Source organism: Carassius gibelio, chromosome A13 (assembly GCF_023724105.1).
Source record: "Carassius gibelio isolate Cgi1373 ecotype wild population from Czech Republic chromosome A13, carGib1.2-hapl.c, whole genome shotgun sequence".
NCBI classification, from domain to species: Eukaryota; Metazoa; Chordata; class Actinopteri; order Cypriniformes; family Cyprinidae; genus Carassius; species Carassius gibelio.
The window spans coordinates 13,224,102-13,248,887 of record NC_068383.1 but is presented as its reverse complement, the minus strand read 5'-3'; the positions used below and the strand labels follow the sequence as shown (position 1 = coordinate 13,248,887).

At 36.8% G+C, this 24,786-nt stretch overlaps 2 protein-coding genes across 2 annotated transcripts; one reads left to right on the top strand and one right to left on the bottom strand.

Annotated features, from left to right (window-relative positions):
• The first annotated feature begins 3,526 nt into the window (after positions 1-3,526).
• LOC128026195 (pterin-4-alpha-carbinolamine dehydratase) lies at positions 3,527-6,031 on the top strand. Its single transcript, XM_052613025.1, has 4 exons — positions 3,527-3,688; positions 4,970-5,101; positions 5,252-5,332; positions 5,516-6,031. Exons 1-4 carry the CDS (start codon positions 3,686-3,688, stop codon positions 5,606-5,608), a joined length of 309 nt encoding a protein of 102 aa, XP_052468985.1. The 5' UTR covers positions 3,527-3,685; the 3' UTR covers positions 5,609-6,031.
• A 211-nt stretch (positions 6,032-6,242) lies between these two features.
• Positions 6,243-23,157, bottom strand: LOC128026194 (sphingosine-1-phosphate lyase 1-like). The gene is made up of 14 exons (XM_052613023.1): positions 22,885-23,157; positions 19,661-19,826; positions 14,853-14,920; positions 13,965-14,112; positions 13,628-13,707; positions 13,123-13,251; positions 10,650-10,738; positions 10,245-10,353; positions 10,046-10,144; positions 9,784-9,930; positions 9,099-9,337; positions 8,754-8,900; positions 8,418-8,538; positions 6,243-8,135 (listed from the first exon to the last, which is right to left on the bottom strand). The coding sequence occupies exons 1-14, from the start codon at positions 22,894-22,896 to the stop codon at positions 7,971-7,973; spliced, it is 1,719 nt and encodes a 572-aa protein (XP_052468983.1). The 5' UTR covers positions 22,897-23,157; the 3' UTR covers positions 6,243-7,970.
• Between the last annotated feature and the right edge of the window lie 1,629 nt (positions 23,158-24,786).

Genomic DNA, 24,786 nt, shown 5'->3' with positions numbered 1-24,786 from the left:
TTTAGCATTTTATATATATATATATATATATATATATATATATATATATATATATATATATATACACACACACACACACACACACACACACACACACACACATATAAGCTAAAACAATTTGTTATTTTTAGATCATAGTCTTTCTAAAAGCAGATTGAAAATAATAAAAAAAAAAAATTTTTATCTATTGTCAGCCCTAGTTTTAACAGCAATACAATTTTCTAAATAAAATTTTACAGTACATTAATCCAAATGTTTAACACAAGAAATAAAAAAGTAATAATCTCCATATATGTTATGGGGTTTCATTCTTGCGACCTACAATTTGCTTGGACTTCAGTACAATAAAAAAAGCTAATTACTTAGTTTAAGAGGCATGGCAACTCTATAATATCAAACATACTAGTTTATGCACACAGTAAAATTGGTCTGTATATCTGAAAATAAATAAATCCCTTTTTATTTTAGGAAGCAGTTATCATATTTGGGATCTATGTCATCAAAATGTTTGAAAGTCCTTACTGTAATCAAAAGCTCCTAGGCTTTGAGGACAACTGCTGCCATGTGTTTATTTGTAGTGAAAAGTAATACAATTAATGCTGATCATCACTGTCTAATTGTCCTCAGTAAATTATACTACTCTTATATCACAGTCAATTATGCAACACTAATTACTTAAGTTGAAAATCAGCAACACTTAAAGGTACTCTAATTTGCTTGCACAATCCAGTCCAAATGTTAATTGGAGTTTTAGGTCAAGCAGACCACTTACAATATGTTTGTATAATTTACTGCTTGTTTTCATCACAGACCCAAAATTGAGGTCAGAGTTTTTATTTTTCAGTCCAAGACAGCCGTAAAATATCATTTTGGAGCAAAAAACAATAACGTCATCACTCCTGGTTAGTGCAATTCAATTGAAAACAGACTTTTTTTCCCCTGCTGTCCCCTCATCAGTTCTTCTTAACATCTGCTGATCACCAGCACCATCACTGAAGTTGTGAGAGCCGTTCAGAGCGGCAGTGTACTGTAATCACCAGCCAGTCCAGCTAATGGAAGCTCATCATATAGCCAGGAGTTTAGTCACACTGGCCATACAGTATATCTGACAGATAATGGCTACTTGCCCTTAAAATCCTGATCTACAACATAATCTGCACTATTGCAAAGTAGACGGCGCATTACGGCGTGGTGCTTTCAAAAGCCCATTATGCTTTAATCCTTCACGCTCCTCTAATGTATTTCCCACAATGCTCCCCTCCCAGGGCATCTTCCAAAACAAACATGGCAGAAAAGCTTTCTTTGAGCTGTATTTTTTTCAAGAAACAAGTAGTTTAGCTGATCAATACAGTCTCATCTGACTCCTGGGATATGAGAAAGGCGCTTTCCTGCTGAACTTTGGAACTCACTACATGTCTTTTGCATGACTTATTTAATGTTTTTAATTACACAACATGCATACTTATGCAGATATACATTATTCGGACTACTTTCCACAAGGAGAGGACAGGTTACATCATTTAGCAATCCATACTGCCTCATCCAGAGAGAATAATGGCCAGCTTCCTCAAATGTCTGACTCAGACTATAGGGAGGAGAAATAATGTCATCAACGTGTAATAAAACACTGATCCATCCATCATCCTTATAGTCATGATGGTGGTTATTGAATTTTTAATGTTTGCTTAAAAAGCTTTTGCTCTTTACACATCTTCACCAACATTTTCAGATTTATGTATTTGTTTTCCTGTAAACCATACATTGTTTGCTGACTGATTTAAGTTACCTGTCATGTAAGTGTTTACCTAATGTAGTCCAAAAATCAACTTTCACCTTCTATTTACAAAAAACAGTTTATTTATATTGTTCTCCACCAACATTTTTGTATTTTATGACTGTATTGTGTTTAAATGCCTCTTTGAAGCAGCATGCAAGCAAGTTGGAAAAAATAAACAATGACATACAAGAAGCTGAAGGGGGCCATCTAGAGGGGAACAGAGTGAACTACAACCTTTGAACCCATTTCACCTTTTTCATCCCCCAAATTGTTCACTATAAGCTTTCATTGATCATCCTGGGAATGACATAGTGCCCAGCACATTCTTTGGAGGAGAAGGTAAATCGATAATGGCTCGGTCTGAAAAGGGACCTCAGTATTGATCTTAAAGAAGACTAGACCCCTGCCATACGGTAGGAGAGATACTGTGACTTGTCTTATGAAATCAGACACCCCTGACAACCTATTTGAAACCGGCTCAAACCTGGATGACTGTTTGAGGACCAGGTTGTTTTTAAATATTGCTACGGTCTCCTCCTTCCAACATCTCAGCCGAGGTTTTTGAGAGGCCCCCATTATTCCAGTTTCAGCTTGTTAACCCCAAAATGCAATGCGATCAATGTACAGTGAGGTAATCTCCATAGGGCACCTCTAAAGCCAGGTCACATTCAAACACATGGTAATAATAGTCTCAGTGACTGGGAATGCAATTGGCTGCTATTAGGGCTATACAGTATATCTAGCCTATATGTAAGGTCCTTCTGTACCAGATTAATAAGCATGGTTATTGAAAACTCTTCAGTTAAAAAGGATAATTATTAATGATGATGTTAGTTATAATCGTGTAATAGTATGTAAACTATATTAGGATAATAATATTTTATGTTAATTAGCAAGTTGAGGTGTAATTGAAGGTGATTCTTGCCTGCAGAGAGTGTCGTTGTGAATTGTGTGTTCACCACCAGAGAAATATTGCTCTGCCCATTCCCAACTGTGGCAAGGGGCTTATTAAAACACTGAAGAAGAGGTAAATAGCTGTCATTTAATTATGTTTATTTAATATATGCCATTGTATTTAATATATGCCACTGGCACTACAGGTTTGTATGAGATATTACATAAAGGTTTATTTTGCTCATAAAAATTCTAATGCATCCAAGTTCAACCTTTACATATTGTGCATGCAAATTTATCCATATTTCTGTCTCTCCCTCACCTTTTTTGAAAATGAAAAGTCACTATCAATATTCATATTCATAAAAGGCGCAAATCACAATGATCTGTAACCCAAACATGTTACATTTAATTTCTAAATGTAGAAAAGAAGAAGAACAGAAATTATCTTGATCAAAATAATATTATCTTAGGGGAAGAAGCAGAGGAAAAAATTAGGACTTCTAATGTAGGCCTATGTGTGTGTGTGTGTGTGTGTGTGTGTGTGTGTGGCCCTAGATGAATCGGTTTACTTAAGAGGGATAATTTCCTGTTTTGCCACATTCAGTTAGGAATTTTAACATTAAATTGCATGCCTTTTTTCTTAAACGGACGCTTGCTATTACAGATCATTGTTTTTTTATCCGATCTGCATGAGTGTTGAATAAGTTCTCACCTCTGTCCAGCTTGTACATTATTAATTACACTCTCTCACTGTTTGGAATCACAAACACATTCCTACTTTGATCAGGCTTTTGGAAGGGCAGCCGCAGCAGCAAGAGCAAGGCCCATAGATGAATATTCAATAGTGCGTGCTGACGTTCCCTGGTGACTTTTCAAGAGCGTCCAAACACGCAACTCATAAGACGTCCCTTCACCGTAGTGGGATTCGTAAACTCGCGCTCTGGACTCACTGGTTGAAATCCAGCTGCTTGCACGAGACCAAGTCAGCTCTACACGCACAGCGCCCACAACATGGTAAGAAACATATAAAAACCTTTTTACTTGTATACGGTTTTTCACTTGTATACGTTAACTCTCGAACGTCCAAATTGCCACAACGAAATGCCTCCGATATATTGGAAATGGTTGGACAGGTAAAAGTTATGGTGTTATGTTTATTTTCACATTCATTTTTTTTTATTTATTAAATCTGACTTTGTATTGCCTATTATACGAACTAACAATATTTAGAGAGTCGAGTAAATGACTTTTTCCTTTTCATCTCCGATTCAGGGTTTTGCTATAACCATGTTCGTCATTTACATCATCTCGCACTGTTGATCTTTTTAATATAACACTCATGGTTTTACTTCGCTTTCATCTCGAGTCGTGTCTGTTCCTGCAGCAGCAGCAGCATTAGTTCAGCAGATTAGACTGTTGCTAAGAGACCTGTTGATGTCAGTCAGTTTTATCAGTGTTGGAGCTTCATTATGACTGACGTGTGTTTGCACAGGTTCAGTCTGGGACAATAGTGTGTGGATGGTACAAAAGAAAATGCTGACACAAATCAGCTTAATTTACCTTAATTTAGCGCACCGTTTTCATTTTTTTTTTTTTAAAGTTTTGCTCAAGCCAATATAAAAAGTCTATATTTTCAAGCCTTTTTCTAAATGCATATTTTAATGTCTTGTTGTAAAACTGGTTTAAAGACCATGCGATCTTTGCTGAAAGGGCAAAAGCTAAGAGTTAAGTATCTTAGGAATTTCATTACTCCAACTACCTGAGTAATATGGTGGAAACTCTTAAAAAAAAAAAAAAACACAAGTCATTATTGTTTCCATATGGGGTTCACAACAACCAATCACAGTGCTTTTTTCCGAAACATCCCCCTTGGAATGGTTGTTTAAGAGTGTGAGTGTTTGCAAAACTTTTCAAATGTGTCTGTTCTTAACAAATTATGATTATATCGAAGTATATTCAATATAATTATTATTATAAGTTTAAAATAATATCTATCTATCTATCTATCTCTCTCTCTCTCTCTCTCTCTCTCTATATATATATATACACACACACACACACACACACACACGCATTAATGTTATTAGAAATTATTTAGAAATTATTAGAATTAATAAGGAGTTAAATAATATAACTTGTAAATAAAACATTTCACAATATTATTTTATCTCTGTGTACACACTACATTTTACTCTTGGAGATGGCATGATTTGTAACATTCGTACAAAGTTCACAAAACCCCTATATACATGGAACTGTCGGATATTTTCTAACAGAACTGTTTTAAACACCCAGGCTGGGAAGATCCAGACTCTTACTATGGAGGAGAGGGAGCACCTCCTGCCCATGATGAGGAACGCTCAGTGGGTGGAGGTGGTGGGGAGGGATGCCATTTACAAAGAGTTCCTCTTCAAAGACTTCAACCAGGTAAAAACTTCTGGAAAACTGCCAAGAGAGACTAAGGCTATGAAACTATTAAGAGTTATATATAGTACTTCACAATTCTTATACATGCTGCTTGCATCATACTTTTATATACTGTATGCACAATGATAGGACATGCTCTTTCCCTTCCAGGCTTTTGGATTCATGTCCAGAGTAGCATTACAGGCTGAGAAAATGGATCATCACCCTGAATGGTTTAATGTGTATAATAAGGTAAATAGATAATTGGCTCATCGGTGTACCATTTTGATTTTGATGATAATGAAGACAAAAGTTTCCTTTTACATATATTAATTGTAAATAAAACTAGGAATGTGTTTTAAAGAAGGTCTATTAATACAGTGAATTTTGATTTCATGTTGACTGTATCCCATCTGCCTGTTTTGTCTCTGGTAGGTTCAGATCACCCTCAGTACTCATGAATGTGGAGGACTCTCACAACGGGACATCACCCTCGCAACTTTCATAGATCAGGCCTCTGTCCTCTGAATAGACCCTCTCACTTGAAAAACTTGTCAGTCAACCTCTGTAGCCTGTAAAACTGGACCAAAAATATTGTGAAACTTCCTTTACTACAGGCTTGACTGTGTAGCCTGCCTGTTAAGCCTGATATTTTCCCAAAAAGTATTAATGGAACAATATTTTTTTTTTTTATTATTTTACATTCACAATACATTAATGCACTACAGATCAGAGATGAGAACTGCTAGGACACTAAAGAGACCGGTTAAGCCATATTATGCCTTACTGTGTTTTATGGCTTATAGTCCTTTTTTAAAAGTAAATATATGGTGCCTTTAATTTCATTTGATGTGACCCAACGATGACATGGTTAGAGCCTCAGTGAATTGTATTAAGACTCAATATTTACTAACTTTGGCACTGTGAAACAATTCATCATCTGTCAAAGCACTTGCCTACTGTTTAATTGTTGTCACAAAAACATGTTGACTTTAAAACATGAACAGCGGCTCTGAAGAACGCAGGGCCTCATGCCAAACTTGTGTAAACATAAGGGCTGGTTTATATTGAATTTTACATAGAAAAATAATGGAAAAGAAGTAAATGCAAAAACGAGTTCCCTTATTCTGTAAAACAGAAAATATATTACACGAACAGCATATTTATTTCAAGACAAGGTTTATTGATTTATATAGGAACAACAAAAACATTACAGGACAAAACTAAACTGGACTGCATGACGTGGTAAAGGTCTAGTCCCTGAGGCTGATGTAGCTAGTGTGTTAACATAATAGCACACACCCTGACGTCTGTGGAAGGCATTTAGGTGAATGCTGTTAGTGTTGTGCTTAATACAACCATAACCGTAAAGTTCATATAATGCTTAAAAAAATCAGATCAAAGTGCCTCAGTTTCAGTAGTTACAGTAATTACAGATTATTGCTTTAAGGCATTAAACTGCTTCATTTAGGCAAGAAGGGTAACTGTTAGAACAAATATCCACATCTACGTCCTAGCCTAAGGCATGTTACAGTTCTTGAGACTATACTGTACTAGAGTGTTATCATACAAAATAACACTGCCCTACCTCCTACTTGAAGTACCCCAAAAAGAGGCTTAAAAAAAGTACATGGAAATTACTGAATGATTAAAAAAAAAAAACACATTGAAATATGAGACGTTATATTAGTGATTTTAAATGTAAAAACACACACAGTGGTCACAAATATTATGAGTGCTTAAGGCATTACATTGCAGACAAGATCTGGTGTGATGTTTCCATGGTACCATGTCATCATCGTGATCCTCATATCACAGACTTCATACACAAATTAATGTCCCTTTTTGCTGTTCCAGGCCTTAACTATCATTCAATTGAGTTAAGATGGAACAAAGATCCCAAACAAATACAAAACACAAAAGAAAGCCTCACAAATTAAGGAGGTCTGACTTTCTGAAAACACTTGTCATGGAGTACCATAACCTGGAACATGACATTGACTGATGATTAAAATTACCAGTCACATGACATTTCTCAGGATTTAAACAAAACTGAAACAATCAATAAGTGTTGAATAATTTTAACTATTAGGTATGAGGTAGATAGGATGAAATGTGAAAACCCAAATGGATGGGAATTTGAACCTGAAAATATTATTGAACTTCACAACCTGCTGGGTGGATTTGTTAAGTTTTGCCCTGATATCATTTTCCACAGGTCATTTAAAATCAGAGATATTTTCTCTTAAATTAGCTGAATGTTTTAAAACTGGATTATCAAATCTATGCTAGTTACGGGGAATTTAAAAGAAGGAAATAAAATAAACATTTGCAACACAGGTTCACCTGAGCAGTACTACCATCCGAAAACCGTCTGCTGTGTTTTAAAGTTTCTACAGAGGAGGAGATATAGCAAATATATATAATCCTAGCTCCATGATTTATCCATGTTGATAGTATCATGGATTTGGTTCGAATCTGCATTATTTGATTCCTGGGAAATGTTAATAACATGTAAAATGTAAAGTCATTGTGACAAGATTGTGCTCTGGTATCCTGAGTTTAAGTGGCACACTTCCAAAGATAATAGTGGAAATGTGATCAAATACATATGGTGTGCATCGGTCATAAAAATAATAAACTGACCCAATGAAACAAGGAAAACTGCACTCACTGGTGACCAAAATTAAATTAATATGTCCCAGACCCTCACTTGTGTACCGGTCTCTACAGTCTTACAGACAAGATACTGTCGCTCCTTAGTCACAAATCCCAGAATATCAGGTGACTATGGCTTATACATAAATGAGTTAGTTAGTAAATGAATGATTAGATGATTGCGGTGAACATCCCTTAAGTCAGTTAACGGTGGAGACCCCAACAGTCAATCTCAGTGCGCTTTAGAGTTGCCATTCATGTGGTTCTTATGGTTTTTGTGGTGCTTGTTCTGTATCTTGGGCACCTCAGTGCTATAGAGGCAGTCCAAAAAGCCCTGTGAGACCTCAGTCACCATCGTTCGGTCAGGAATGGATTGGGCCATGCCATAGATTGCTCCCTACAACATAAAATGGGAAAAGTTATTTCAGGGTTATTAATTAATTAATTATAGTTTATCAGAAGAGAGTATACATGTACAAATCGACTGGAGTGCCAAGTGAGGATTTTACTCATCTGCGTTGTTATGGACAATGATTATTTTGCCTGAAAAAAATGACTATATAAATCTTAAAATGTGAAGTTCAACCAAGACATACCAAAACAGCCATACCTATTTTAAATTGTAATAATACTTCTCAAAATGTACTGTATTTTTGGATCAGATAAAAAGGAAACCCACCATCCCTGTGGTTCTCTCTTTAGGATTCTCCATGATAATGGCTACTTCTCTCTTCACATCACTGATGAACTGCTCAGCTACACCAGGCTGTGTGTGTAGCATTGTGACACAAATATGGATGCTGAAAGAGAACAACAAAGAGCCACAAACAATGAGGAACAACTTTTCTGACCACTGCCTAAAACTGACGCACTAAGGCCTTTACATAAAAACAATCAATAATAATGATCTAGGTGTATTTTCCATAACCTGATTAACTTTCATTCTGTTTTTAGGAACATTACATTAGTTTGCATAACCTGCACATTTTACATTGAACATTTTTTTTAACCATACCTAGATGGGAACTGCAGAGTGTTGAGATTCCAGCCTTTTGAAGTCAGTGCATTAGATAAGCGGAAGATATCAAAAACATCAGAGCCTAGAGCCACCACAGACACTTCTGGATCCCCGAATACAAACATCCCATCTATTTTACGGATTCTGTGGGAAGAGAGTGTTTTTTTTTTTTTTTTTTTTTCCCAAGTTGTTTTTTCTGTGTACAGTGCCTTTCCTGGCATGTAAATGTAACTTGCCGTTCAAATTTACATTTAACACAGTTGATATACATTCAAAGCAACACATTTGCCTTTGTCGTTCATGTCTTTCATGTATTATATTAAAAATGGAATTAATACTGACCCTGCTTTGATTTTGCGGGCAGTCCCGATGACTTTCCTGGTGGCGTCAACATATCCATTCTCACCCATGTGCATCATAGTAGCCCAACAGGCAGCAATTATGCCTCCAGGCCGAGAGCCAGCCATGGAAGGAGACGCGTAAATTCCTCCCTGCCAATCAGGTGCTACGAAATACTGGTAGTGGCGAAATTTCTTGTCACTGTAGAGCACCACTGAGGAGCCTTTGGGAGCATAACCATACTGTGGAGACAGAGACAATGATTTTAAAATTAAATCAACTTTGCATTTAGCTTTAATCTTCATCATGACGATATCTGGACAGAAATAAATAACAATAGTTGTAGTTCTGTCAGAGATCTTTTGCATAAACGTTTAATTCACAAAAAAAAAAAAAAAAAAACAGTAATATAGTGAAATATTATTACAACTTAAAATAATTGCCTTTTATTTTAATATATTTCAAAATGTACTTTATGCAGTGATGGCAAAGCTACATTTTTCACCGAAAATAGTCTTCAGTGTGACATGCTCCTACAGAAATCATTCTAGAAGGCTGTTGTTTACACTTTTATTTTTATTTTTGTGGAAAACAGCAGTGTTAAATTATTCGTATTATTTCTCAATCTCACTGATCCCAAACTTAACAGTATTTTGTATTCGTTAATTTCTCTCACTAGAGTTCTCACCTTATGTGTATCAGCTGAGATACTGGTCACACCATTGACCCGGAAATCAAAGGGATCAAGTTGGAAACCTGCCTTTTCCATAAAAATGATCAGGAACCCACCCAAGCATGCATCCACATGGAATGGGATGTTGTATTTTACTGCAAGCTAAAAGAATAAATAATAATAAAAAAAACATAAATTTTTATATACAAGACAAAGAATACATTACGGAAAAATGTATAACACAATACAAAGGCATTGAATTACATGCCAATATTACCTTCGCCACTTCCAATACAGGGTCCATAATTCCATGGGGGAACTGAGGAGCGGAACACACCAGCATTGCAGTGTTTCTAGAGATGGCCCTTCTCATTGCCTATGACCAAAAAAGTAGTCTTTAAAATGATGTGAACATCAAGCTGGTCAATATTCACAAAAATGTGCCTGTCTGCTGTGAACAAACCAGACAGCTGTACCTTCACATCGACTTTCATGGTCTTCTTGTCTAGAGGTATGTGAATGAGCTTCATCCCAAAATAATGTGCTGCTTTGTCAAACGCTGCATGGACGCTCACGGGTGCAATACTAGTATAGAGACAAACAACAACAAAAAATTACACAATGGTATTGAATAAAACAACTGCTTTTAAAGTGCACTAATGAGCACCAATTCTGTCCAAGTAAAATAAAACTCAGAAAAAACTGATTGTTTTTTATATATTATATATGCTATGTAAATGAATAGCCAACCGTAGCAAACCACTTATATGTTTAAATATTTACAGTGTGGGTTGACAGCTACTGTTGACTGACTTAAACAAAATTAGAGTATTATGACTGCAGAGGCTTAATGTTTTGACTAGACTTGAGATAGTACATACATCTCTGGGTGTTTAATGCCACGTTCATGAGCCATGTCTCTGTACGCCTTGCATGCCATCAGAATGCTTTCTGTTCCACCTGAAGTAACCTTTCCATGAAAGGAACACACACAAAATGTTGTTTGTTTTGAGTGAACAGCATTATAATGACTTGATATTAAGAAACGTGATATAATACAATACGGTTTTCAGATTTTTAAACAACAGACTGATAAATGAGCAAATGGAAATTTGTTTAGGATTAATTTAAGCGACTCTTGATTTGTCCCAAACATGCAATTAAATTTAAACAATTATTACCAATCAATTATATCAACTTAACTTATAAATATATCCTAATCATTTAGATCTTTGATCCACTGGTTCACATTTATAACTGAGTGTTTGCTGCATAAAAATATATGCTGATTTTGGCTGTGATCTGAACAAAAACAATGACTTATTGAAAAATGCATATTGATTCTCTGCCAGCAGGTGGTGCTTTTGGAGCAGCATAATATGCAGTGTATATAGAAAAGAATTACCCCTTTTAAAATAATCAATTTTTTTTTGCTTTGCAGGGTGAAAGGAAGACAGTTTTTGTTTTATCCAGCTGCATTTAATCAGTACAACTTATAACATCCAAGCAAAAGATATAACAGCAACATGTCAGAAAACAATTAAAATAAATAAATAAAACAGATTCAGTGATTTGGAAAAAGGATCACCCCCTTGTGTCAGTATTTTGTTGAACCACCATCTAATAAAAAAAATAAAAAAATTAAAAAATCTGACGTGATCAGCTTCACCACAAATATAGACAAGTGATACCACCACACCCACTAGAAATACTTAATTGTTTCTGCTTTATAATGAAACAGAAGCTGATTGCGACCAATTCCCTGAAATAATGCAACCATTGCGACCCATTTGACAGATGCATCATTTTAAGTTAGAACAACTTGAACAGTAACAAACAAAAACAATACAGTAAAACAATGAACAAACTACGATCATCAAGCCCTCTATTAAACATGGAAAAATAAATATGTCATCATATCTTAGTAGTGCTGATTTCTTAGTTGCACAGGTTGCGTGGGAATTTGTGTCAGAGTTACGATTAAAATGCGACTTTGTGAAACGGACTGTCCTTAATTGTTGTTAAAGTAGGCGATGCCAGCATGCTTTACTGGAGGAATGCTGTTTGGATGGTGAACCATATTTGGATTGCCGCCAGCCATATCGTTTGGTGTTGATGCCAAATAATTCAATTTTAGTCTCATCTGTCTCAGAATCTTGAAGGTGCGTTTTGGCAATGCTCAGTTGTGACTGCATGTGGATTACTTGAGGAGTGACTTTATTTCTTGCAACCCTCTCATACAAGCCACATCGGTGGAGAATGTGTGATATTATCAGGGTTGCCAACTCTCACGCATCTGGTGTGACACTTACGCTTTCAGCATCAATCTCACGCTGAAGTCCAAGCGTGAGTGTCACGCCACATGCGTGAGATTTGGCAACCCTGTATTATGGTCACATGCACACAATAACCACTCTTTGTCATAAATTCCTGTAACTGTTTCAGAGTTGCTGTAGGCCTCTTGGTAGCCTCCCTGACCAGATAAAGCCTTTGACTTTTTATTCTATCTGTTTGCTTCAGCTGCACTACCAAGGACTGTGATGCTCCAGGAAAGCTCTTTTAATGCTTAGCTAATCAAAATGACCACATCTAATCACAGCTGAAAGTCAAATGGCTTTTTGTGCCACTGAGATGGTGATAAGCTACACCCGATTGAGTTTACATGTCATTTTTAGGAGGAGGGTGATCCTTTTTCAACTCTTTTTATTGTTTTCTGACATGTTGGTGTCATATTTTTCACTGGTTAAAATGTTATAAGCTGCACTGAGTAATTAAATCTGGATAAAACAAAAACTGTGTCCATCTTTATTTCAGGCTGAAAAACAAAAACAAAATGTGATTCGTTTAAAGGAGGGTAATTCTTTTCTATAGAGGTTTTCCCAATAGTGACTGTACACATAACAGCACAGCATCTGACATTGAAACGTGCAGCACTCATATTTATTCAATGACATCATAGCCTCTTGAGGTTTAATTGTCACCATGAGCCATATTGCAATTCTTGTCTTTCCGTCCCCCAAATCGAAGTCCTCTTGAAACCATAATTAAGACTTTCTTGTACAATTTAAGACTTTTATGGCCATAAATTTTATATAACTAAATGCAAGACTTTTTAAGGACCCACGGTAACCCTGTTTTCTATTGTCACAATAGCTGTAAAAAAACACTAGATACACAATTAAATTCTGCTGCTGTGTGAATGTAGCCAGTGTATTCAACTCTCATAGCATTCTACAGATTCTGTTAAGGAGATATTTTCCAACATTCAGCTATTATCTGAAGTGCGAACAACTGCAGAGAGCAGAGAACAAAGAGAAATTGTACAAAATGTGGAAGACAGTGGGAAGGACTGACTGTGCCACAGGAATCTGGCCCTCCATTAAAAAGGGCACACGTCATCCGCACCACTTCTGCCTCCATCTTCCTGACCCCAGGGAACAGGTCTGGGTGGAGGGGATTGCTCCAGGCAAACTCACCATATACCTGCAAACCAGAGGAAAACAAAACAAAATCCAGGAATTGTTTCTTGTTTTACAAAGCCTCTGCTTGATTCAATTTTTATTATTATCATTATTATTATTTAAAAGTCAGTTTTTAAGAAAATCAATACTGTGGGTTAAACAAAGACACGCAAGATAGCACAAATATTCTTGTGTTTGATCAAAACAAAATTCTAAAAGCATTTCAATTTTTTTTTCTCATTTTCTTGAAAAATTAGCTGAAAGTTCAACCCTGACTATTTTATTTTACATTTTCTGTCAATTTTTTTTTATTGAAGCAAATTTAAAATTATCCCCTGGAACACACATAGCACTTGTTGGGATTTGCTGATGTAAAGGATTTAAAAAGGCCATTATACCTTTACCAAGAGATCTGTGAGCTTCTCATCCCCCCAGTAGACTGCGCCTGACACTTTGCCTTTCGCCCAGTCTACTTCACCTGAAATCAAGTATGAAAAAAGACTGAACTGAAGGACAGAACTATGGTGGAACACTAACTTCTAATACTGTATAAACCAGTACTATTATACCCTAATAAATAATCTTGTTTGCAAAGAAACTGCACCCACACTGAAGGGCAAATTTAGTCTGAGAACATCTGGCTGAAAATTTAAAAGTTCCTTATTTATCCTCAAAGCTTTTGGGCTCTCCCTCATTATATCAGATGGAGGCTGGGACAGGCTGAAGGTGACTTACTCAGTGTCTCATACTCCCTGATCTTGTCGAGGAGCTGTTTGTGGGTGAGGCCCTGTGCTGGTAGGAGTTTAGTGTAGCACATGCCTTCCTTCAGCGTGCATAGACTCATCGACATGTCATCTAATGCCTTGTTGAGTTGATTCTGAATCTGATTGAAAAAGATTGGAAAGAAAACAAAGTGTCATAAAAACCTCTCAATAATTAATAAATACAAGCAATATAGGGAACAGAGGAATTGAAGGGAAAATAAAAACAATTACTGCAGTGCTGATATGATGTTACTTCTTCATCCATTTGCAAATTCAAAAAGAGAACTTTAATGACTAGCAGTGCTCCAAGGCAGTGGTTCTCAACTTGGTTTAAAATGCTAAAAACACATCATAGTGTAAAATTTTTACATTTGTATTTTCTAATTAGTTCATTTTAACATATTTAAAACTACATTATTGCAAAGAAAGTTCTGAAACTAGCACCTTTAGCATAATTACAGAAGAACAAACCAGAAGAAATATTATAACTAGCATGAGAGGCCTTTGAATATTGTGTTGGACAACAGAGGCCTTTAAGTCAAAAACGTCCCCTGTTCTATTGGGTGTTTAGGTTGTAATTTGTAATGTTAGGATGATTAGATGCATTCAAATAAATATTGTAATGGCGAAAGAGTCTGACAAGACATTAAAATCAACCTGTATTCAGTTCTGACATGTTACACTCTGTTCAGGTTAATGACACAAGATAAACCCTGGAATAATCACAGGTTCTAATGTGAAAGTGCATTAAAGGATTAATTTCCGCTTCAGCATGAAAGTGGTGATTAATTTTCAATCAGTGAGTCAGAAGGAGAAGTGTGTAGAAAGAAAAGGAACTAGAAAACCACTAAATGCTTACTGTTGCTCCAATAAATGGGACTTTTCTGATGATTTTAAAGAACTGCTTCTTTACCCTTGATATCAGACCTAGAAAACATGACACAATGAGCAAATTGCGGTGAAGACATGACATGAAATACCTCCACAGCAAGACATTTTTCTAAATTTGAGTTGCTGTAAAAAGAAAAAAAATGCCATGTAAAATTATACAAATGAGAGACCTCAGTGTAAATGTTTGGTTTTTCTCCCTCAGCTCGTATGAAACCATTGTTTCTGAATGATGGCTCAACCATAACATCCCACAATAAACAAAACAAAAGGTGTCTAGGTCACTGTTAACATATGAAGCTTACAAATGCCACAGTCTTTGTTATTGTTCAAGTGGAACTGACATTTTGTTATTTTGTTTTAAGACTTCCTGACTGATGAACAGCAAAAAAAAGGACAACATCAATATTTTCTTAGAATTAGTTTGCAACATAATGCTGGGTTTTTATATTGTTTAACAGTGGCAAAGAAAAAAAAAAGATCTGTTATATAAGGTAACCCTTGTTCCCTGATGAAGGGAATGAAGACATTGGTCCAAAGTTTCAGACATTAGCAGTTCCTCTTGGGAGCCCAGACACCTCTGACATCATGAGATAAGGTAACCCTTGTTCCCTGATGAAGGGAATGAAGACATTGGTCCAAAGTTTCAGACATTAGCAGTTCCTCTTGGGAGCCCAGACACCTCTGACATCATGAGAAAAGGCCAATGAAATCGATAAAGCAAACATTGCATAGCTGACCACACCCCAGATATCTCGGTATAAATAGGTTTGCGTAGAATTTGCTCACTCGTTCTGTTCTGAGGAGTCAAGAAGCGTCTCAACCCACTCAGAGGCAGTTCAGTTCAGTTCAGTTGTAGTATAAGGGACACAACATCTCCATTCCCTCCATCAGGGAACGAGGGTTACCACACGTAATATAGATTTTCCCTTTTCAGTCAGTCACTTTTATGTTGTGTCAAAGTTTCTGGCACTAGGGGTCTAGTTACGAGACCATGGGGGCACAGATGTTGCCAAGCCAGCATGTCAGTGGGCAGCAATTTATGCTGCAGCATCCGAGGAACAGTTGGGGGTTCGGTGCCTTGCTCAAGGTCACCCAAGTCAAGATATTGCTGGCCAAAGACTCGAACCCACAACCTTAGGGTTAGGAGTCAAACTCTCGAACCACTAGGCGATGACAAACTGGACTCAGCACAAATGCCACCTGAGACAGGGGAGGCCCCATAGACAAGCTCTTCTCCATACCATTCAAGACTCTGGATGAGACTGGTTCCATCGGCAGATTGTAGAATCTGGAAAATGTATTAGGTATAGCACAAACTGGAGCTCTACAAATGTCTGTTAGAGAGGCACCATTCACTAAAGCTGATGAAGCAGAAATGTCCCTGGTGGAGTAAGCCTTACTCCCAGTGGGCATGGTAAGCCTCTGGCCTGATAGGCCATTCAGATCACATCTACAATCCAGTATGAGATCCTCTGTTTGGAGACAGCATTTCCCTTCTGCTGTCCTCCAAAGCAGACAAAGAGCTGTTCAGACCGTCTGAAACCCTGTGTGCATTCCAAATGGATGCACAGGGCTCACACTGGGCAAAACAGGGACAGGTTAAGGTCCCTGTCCTGTGGAGGGATAGCTTGCAAGGTTACCACCTGATCTCTGGAAGGAGTGATGGGAACCCAGGGCACATATCCAAGCCGGAGTTTCAATTCTATTTGCTAACAGAGAGGGCCTGGAGAGCACCCACCCTATTTATAGAATGCATATTTATGCATTCATGCCAAAGGGGGGCATTGTTCAGGGAACACCTAACCTAGCAATGGATGGATTCCAGTGAGGCAAGCAGATCTAACTGTGGCTGGTTAAATCACCTCCAAATCAGCTGGGCCATCTTGGGATGAAGCCTCCACTTGCCTCGGAGCATGACCTGTAATGAGAAAGAGTCTGCAACATGATTGAGATCGCCAAGGATGTGCGTGGCATGCAGTGAAACCCTTCAAAGCCAAAGACATTGTCAACAACTCCAGACAGTTGATATGCCAATGCATCCAGGGGTCTGTCCAAACTGTGGAAGCCAATGGTCTCAAGGGAACTACGTTCAACATACCTAGGGTAGGGTTTCTGCAGCTTAGCGGAACAAAAGGCGCAATGGCAGGAGATGAAACGTCCATCAGGGCGAACCGTGCCTTGTCTGTCAGGTCTGTCAAATAAGTCACTGACAAATGAGGTAACGTTGCCAAAAATATTACACTGGCTTGGTGACAGACCTGTTGCATCAGAACGTGAGGAGAAAGGAAGTCTGTGTCTGAACAGGCTCTGATGCTTAATCTCAGCGTTTGGAGAGCCAGAGAAAAAGGATTGGAGAAAAAAAAAAATCATAAAGGCCCTTGATGGGAGCGTCGGACGACACCTCCTTTTGTGGACAAAGATGCAGCACAATCACCCTCTTCACCTTGGGGACCTCCGTATAATCCCTCGCTGGACCTCCATTGAGGGCTATGAGGACAGAGGAACTGGTGTATCATCTCCTGGTTGAGAAGAGGATCTTCCACATTTTCATCAGTTCCTTGTGCACCTCTGGGAAGAAAGGAACGGGGGATGGCCTTGGCTTGGTTTTGCATTCAGTGCCCAGAAACTAATCATCCAGCTGAAAGCATCCTAGGCAGCGTGGGGAATCCACTCGAGGCTGATGCTCTTGGCCAACCGGTCAAGCACAGCCATCATATCATGTCATCGTCGTGTCTGCCTCAGACTCAGAGTCATCGGTTTCTGTTTGTTTTAGACCGCCCCTCAGATTATGTGATTGACAGCTAAATCTCATCATGAGAAATTGAACTCACCTCGAGATGAGTTAGCAAACTCATCCTGAAGCTCAACTGGAAGATACGAAGTGTGGGAGGATTGAGAATCCCACAGTGATTCCCCGGCAGAACCATTCTCAACTCACCGGGCTCATCACTGTGTCCTCATACCGGAACTAGAAAGAACTGGAACAGAAAGTGGCTGGGGTGACTTGGGCTCTTTTGGCAAAGAACGTGAGCGTCTATGGTAAGGTCCCTACAAGCAGGACATGAACCATCCATGAGCCCTGTTTCAGGATGAGCATGGCCCAAACACTGAAGTTTTATGACCATTGTGCCGGTCATCTAAGGGAGACATGGTAACCATACCCAGAAGGACAAGGGCAGAAAGGCTTGATGTAAACACACAATTCCACCCATAAAGCTCTTTCAGAGATTTGCAATTTTAGGAGAAAATTTGCTCTCAAAGATTGTCATTAGCCCCTTTCACACTGCACGTCGGACCCGGCAAATTGGCGAAACATTGCCGGGTCGCCTTCTGTGTGAAAGCAAACATATCCCGGGATTGATTCCGGCATTGAACCCGGGTCGGGGACCTAGTAACATTGCCGGGTTCAACCCGGGACGAGCGATGTGTGAACAAAAGCCAGATCTAATGCTGTGCCAAAGTGAAGACACGCATTATCTCGCGACTCTTTTACTGGCTGTTTTGAAGGAAGATTATCGTTCGTGCCGAAAAAATATGTACAACCTGTAATGAAGCAGAGATCAGTTAGTTCCTTACTTTCCGCGCTGACGCTGAGATCGTTCACTTGCTTCAGTGAAAGTATAACGTGCCTTAAGTTTTCGACTCGTACATTACACGTCACGCCCTGATCTTGCGACCCGGGAACAATTGCCGGAACACTTTACCCGTGTATTTGCCAGAATGGCAGTGTGAAAGGGGCTATTGAAAACTTTGGGGTACTCTCACAACATAGCTGTTTATGAGAAGGGAAAGACTGCTGCCTGTGCCATAGATACAATGCCAAGGAGATTGAGAAGAGAATGAGTCCAACTTTTCACAGAGAGATGCTGCATTCGGCTTCGAAAAACTGAATAGAAGTGAGCAAATGCTACACTGGCTATTTATACAAGGATGTGGCCAGCTATGTAAATTTGGTTTGCCAATTTCATTGGCCTTTTCTCAATGATGCCAGAGGTGTCTGGGCTCCATAGAGCAACCCTAAGTGTCAGAAACTTCGACACAACGTCTAAGTGACAAACTGAAAGGTGAAATCTGTTGATAAATAAACCATTATACTTTTTCAACAATTACATAATTGTATTATTTTCTTGACTCATGGAAAGATATCAAGATTATATAACCTACCATTTAAAAACAAAACATTTTTTTCAAGAAATTATTAATTACTTTTATTCAGCAGGGATTAATTTAACTAATCAAAAGTGACAGTAAAGACTTGTATAATGTAACAAAAGATCAATTTCAAATAAATGCTTTTTTTATTGATGTACTCAATTGATTTGTACTCAAAGCATCATGAAAAAAATCTCTGCTCCCATGAAAATATTAAAGAGCACAACTCTTTTCAACATTGATAATCACAAGAAATGTTTGTTAAGCAACAAATCATGATATAAGAATTATTTCTGAAGGATCATGTGACAATGAAAACTGAAGTAATTCCTGCTAAAAATCCATCTTTGCCATCAAAGGAGCAAATTACATTTTAAAATATATTTTAAAAAGTTAATAGTAATTATTTTCCCATAATATTACTGTTTTACTGTATTCTTTTTTATATAAATGTAGCCTTGATAAGCCTTATAGAGACTTCTTAAAAAATATATATATATTTGTACCAACCTCAAACTTTTGACTGATAGTGTAAACCTGTCAACATATTTAACATGCCTAATAATACATATGTTCAAAAACATCATGATTCAAAAAAACCCCTGAACGATAAATAGCACTTACTCTCTTTTTGGAAAAGGAAATCCTTTAGCCAGACCGCACCAAGTGTGCACAGCAAAGTGGTCGCAATGATCTGCAATGGCTCCAGATCAGCACATTGAGAATTCACAAAGTGTCGAGCCTCCCCTATGTACAGCAGCACCATCTCCTTATACACCTCCAAGGCACTCTGCATGAGGAAAGCAGAAATGTTCAAGAAATTAACCCAATCTAATTTCAGAAAACAGCTGAAAAAACTACAAGCTTCAGCAGAAAACAACATACAGAAACCAAGAACTGACTGCTTACCTGCCTATATTACAAGTAACAGAGACATAAATCAATCCATAAACATTTATAGAAGATTCAATAAACTACTTAACTCCTTTAAGACTAGGCACTGTTTGAAGAATAAGTGCAAAAATTATGGCTCCCTATGATCAGCTTACCATAATGACAGCTATTATCAAATTAAAATCTTAATAAAAAAAATAATAATAATAATTAAATAATATAGCAGACTGAGTCGTACTTAATTGTCTCAGGGGCTTGGATTCACTAATTACACTTAAGACACTTTGGAAAAGGTATGTCTAACTTCTGCCACAAGATACAAGGAGAACTTAGAAGATTGTTCCAGCTGGCCACATCTTATTCATTATGAGATGTGATTCCACAAAAAAATAAAATAAATAATAATAATAATAATAATAAAAATAATAATATATAATAATAATAATAATAACAACAACAATAATATATTATATAAATATATATATATATATATATATATATATTTTTTTTTTTTAAATAGGCAGTAAAAAGCATATCTGGTTGATGCATTTCACAATCACTATTTTTTTTACAGCACAATGTGGTTCTGCTTGATAACAGCAGATATTGTGTCCCAATAGCATCACCCCAACACCACGCAGGAAATCTGGAGGTCAGCTAAAAGTCTTAGATAACTATATCATGAGCATGTCAACTCCAAGTCATCTACAATAAATGAGCACCTTGATTCATCTCCAAAAGCTTGACTAATGCTATCATTTGCATTTTGTTTAATTTAAGCATGTAAAAAGCCCTAGTTATACTAAAAACCATTTGAGAAAAATGAGTGAGGTGTAATTAGACTACTAGATGAATTAAACATGCTTAAAAGGAATTCATTTTCAATCATTTTGTCAAGGAAATAATGAATGAATCAGCCAGGAGCTAAACAACACCCCCTAAATAGAGTTCTAAGTCCATGACAAGCTCTCCGACAGGTTTAGCAGGGTTTGCCAAGTACACTGGATTAAGAGGAGCAGGTAAACAGGTCATGTGAGTGAGCAACTTTAACTTTGACCAGGACTGATGTACGTTCAGGATCCAAATATAACCACGGTGTAAAATGTGGACAGCCTTGAATTGAGATCTTTAAAGGCAGCATCCTATCAGTCTTATGAAACAAGCCCGGATGGATATCAGACACAGTGACAGGATGGATATCGGTGCATAACATGCCATAAAAAACTGAGATTATGTTATCTTGTAAAAAGGGCAAAAGCAATAGAAGAGACACATTGCATAAGAAATGAACGAATATGCACATCTGCTATGTTGTAAAACATCTTCTGTACTTGACAGATAACATGAATGTGTAAAATAAGTGTGAGACAAAGAATAAGTAAGTTTATAGAAAATAAGATGTTGGCTCAAACTGCTTGCTTACAGCTGCTAGTGTACTGCAGACAACCACACCCTCTCTAGCTGAACTTTGATTATTTGTCCATTGTTAAGTCAAAGAGCTCATGTTTCCAATGGAAATGTCCAGATGTCTAAAGCAGGATCAAACACAAAGTGCTTTAGAAGCTCAGTCTAGGGCTTGGTGATATATCAAGTTGTTACGATATATCGATATATATATATATATATATATATATATTTTTTTTTACAAGCTATATGGTATGAGACTTTTCCATTTATATTGATATAGCTATAGTTTAATACAAGCTCATCTGAATTATAGCAGTGGACAAGGGGAAAGTGCATAATCCAACTGGTCCTTAACATGAGACATGCTTCATATTAAGGGCTTTAAAATAACTCGTAAGATAGTTAACACGGCTCGCCCCAGATACACTACTTGGTCTTTTTAGTGCGTTTGAGATGTGCCATTTTCTTTAGTGCATAACTTACATTTCACAAGTATATTCTCCATTTGTAAATGTTAGAAAGTCATGAAAATATTTACATTTTGCTGTCTGGACTTATTCTAAACTTCACAGACTTCAGTGAACGAGGGCGACAAAAAGACGGAGAGCAATAGAAAAGGAGCACTATCGTGGGAGGGCCTGTCTGTTTGAGGTCACAAAGACAGGCATCTAAGATCAGTTCCATTCGAGAAAAGGGTAAAGATTTCAGTTGATTAAAAAAAGAAAAGCACTGGGTTGATTTGTATCATTGTAGAGTGGTTGTGTACATACACTGCCAACCCAGTTGTAATCAGTAAGACATTTGTGACCCTGGACCACAAAACCAGTCTTAAGTGTCAATTTTTCAAAATTGAGATTTATATGTCATCTGAAAGCTGGATAAATAAGCTTTCCATTGATGTATGGTTTGTTAGGATAGGACAATATTTGGTTGATGTACAAACATTTTAATATCTGGAATATGAGGGTGCAACACAATTAAATAATTCAAAATATTGAGAAAAATTTAAAGTTATCCAAATGAAGTCCTTAGCAATGCATTTTAGTAATCAAAAATAAAACTTTGATATATTTACTGTAGGAAATTTACAAAATATCTTCATGGCACATGATCTTTTCTTAATATCCTAATCATTACTGACATAAATTAAAAATCTATCATTTTGACCAACACAATATATTTTTGGCTATTGCTACAAATATACCCCAGTAACTAAAGACTTTGTGGTCCCATTTGTGCCCAAACTCTCTAATAAATGACACTTCACATGGATAACCATCTTTCTACATGATAAGACCACCTGAATCTCCAGCCCTGAACGAGAAACATATTACATCAAATCAAAGTGTCACTTACAGGTCTGATGCACTGAAACACTATTACAGTTCTATAATGTAACTGAAGTATGTTGACTAACAAAACAAAGCAAGTTAACAAAACACAACAGCCCTGACAAGATGTTATTTTCTACAGTCGAAGCTTTCACTGTAGCATAATTACATCACCTTTGGATAACTGGGAACTTACTATATTTTAAGCTCACTCACCCTGTAGTCCATTTTGTTTGCCAAGGTTACACACCCTGTCTGCAAAAGTCGTTTCTTTAACTGCTCTGTGAGAAACGGGGAAGACAGCCCGAAAGATCTTTGTTCGGCTTGTTTTGAGTGCGAATGCCCCGTTGCATGACACAATCTGAGGCGCAACCTTATATCAGGAAGTACCGTGTGAGTGAAAGGGGACGCGATTTGCTTTTCAGGCGTGTCACCGCGCACGCTGATCTTCAAACACACCAAGCGTCCTTCATCACAGCGATGAGTCCAGCACACATGCTGTTAGTGTATGTGAAACTCACAACATCCTGACGATTCGCAGATTCGCCACAGTTACATGATCTTTTCCATGGAGGTCAGCGTAGAGTCTCTTTTTTTGATTAATCTAGTAATGAATCTGTTTATTGAAGTTTATTGTACTATTATTATTATTATATGGATTAGTATTTTATTCATTATTACTGTTGTTGTTGTTGTTGTTGTTGATGATGATGAAACGCATTTCATTATTTAGGTATATTTTCACATTATGATTAAAAGTTTTAATAATCAGAAAGCACTACATTTAAGAATTTAAGAAGGTGCACATGGAAAACTTGATTCATATCCAATGCATTAAAAACATTTCATTATAGACTATTTCCAGTAGGCTAATTTAGTGAGTTGGGCTGCACTGGTGTTTTCTTCATAGACTCGTTGAATGCTTTGCACGGTCACTTGATGGCGCTATTAGTTTTTGAAGGACAGACGTAGGGTATTAGTAAAATGTTTCTACTTTGTATTGTTTATTTTGTGCTAAATAACTGCTTTTTTAGGATGTTTTATTATATGGAGTACAAAAATTCACATTCATATTCGTGAGTGACACTTATGGCTAAAGTTGTTTGTCTATATTACTATAATAGAATTACCACAGCAAATAACCATTCCTTAGTAATTTATTATAGTATTTTTACTATAACATGGTTCAAAAACACTATAATATCTACTAGAGAAACGTTTATAAATTTTCCATGGTAAATTTACTATAAATTACTATATAATTTTCTTTCACAATTTACTATAGTACCTTTACTATAGCATGGTTCAAAACACTATTAGGCCTACTATATATAAAAAAAATGACTACATTTTTATTGAACTTTGTTTAGTTGCAAAGCTTAAACCAATAGGCCTATGTATAACAAACAAATTATCCCCTCCCCTAGAAATTTTACTACATTTTCTATAGTAAATTTACTGTAGTATTTTTTCACGTGTGTTGTAACTACAATATGTAACGTTGTGTTAAATGCTATAGGTGTTTCTGTGGGCAGAAAATTAACTCCCTTTAAAGTATTTTCCACATTTTCACTAATTTATTAAATGTATATCTAGACAAATGTCATTAATTTTCTATTTTTTCTGCATGTTTGTACTCCAGTGCCATTCGATTGGCATTGTTTTCTTGTTATATGCACACTAAACAATGAATAAAACTGAGGGTAAAAAAAAAGGAATATATTTTAAAGTCTTGGACCAAGACAAGGTCAAAACAACACAAACATATTAATGTAATGCATTTGAAAAGTATCGAAAACAAATGATGAAGGCATAATAAACGTTTCTGAGACTATTTTAATGTTACCTTCATACAGCAAAAAAAGTTGAAAGTATTTTAATTGTAATAAAAACAAACAAATAAATATATCAACAAACTATTGGGACATAAAATGGACATACAAGTGCATCGCACAATGGAAAGATAGGCTACATTTAGGATTTTTTTTAAGTAACCATTTTACATTTAATTTTAAGAAAATGGTCAAAGTGTGAGAGATTTTAAAATAAAGTCAATAGCTACAAATGATCAAAATTATTTACAACTCTTACTAATTTTCCCCCCTCTATTTTCCTCAT

Excerpts from the sequence above, each read along its gene's own strand:
- LOC128026195 (XM_052613025.1), top strand. Across the intron at positions 5,102-5,251 it reads TCTTCAAAGACTTCAACCAG|GCTTTTGGATTCATGTCCAG; the intron begins GTAAAAACTTCT and ends TTTCCCTTCCAG. Across the intron at positions 5,333-5,515 it reads GGTTTAATGTGTATAATAAG|GTTCAGATCACCCTCAGTAC; the intron begins GTAAATAGATAA and ends TGTCTCTGGTAG.
- LOC128026194 (XM_052613023.1), bottom strand. Across the intron at positions 14,113-14,852 it reads TCCCATTTATTGGAGCAACA|ATTCAGAATCAACTCAACAA; the intron begins GTAAGCATTTAG and ends TTTTTCAATCAG. Across the intron at positions 13,252-13,627 it reads TCACAGATCTCTTGGTAAAG|GTATATGGTGAGTTTGCCTG; the intron begins GTATAATGGCCT and ends TCTGGTTTGCAG.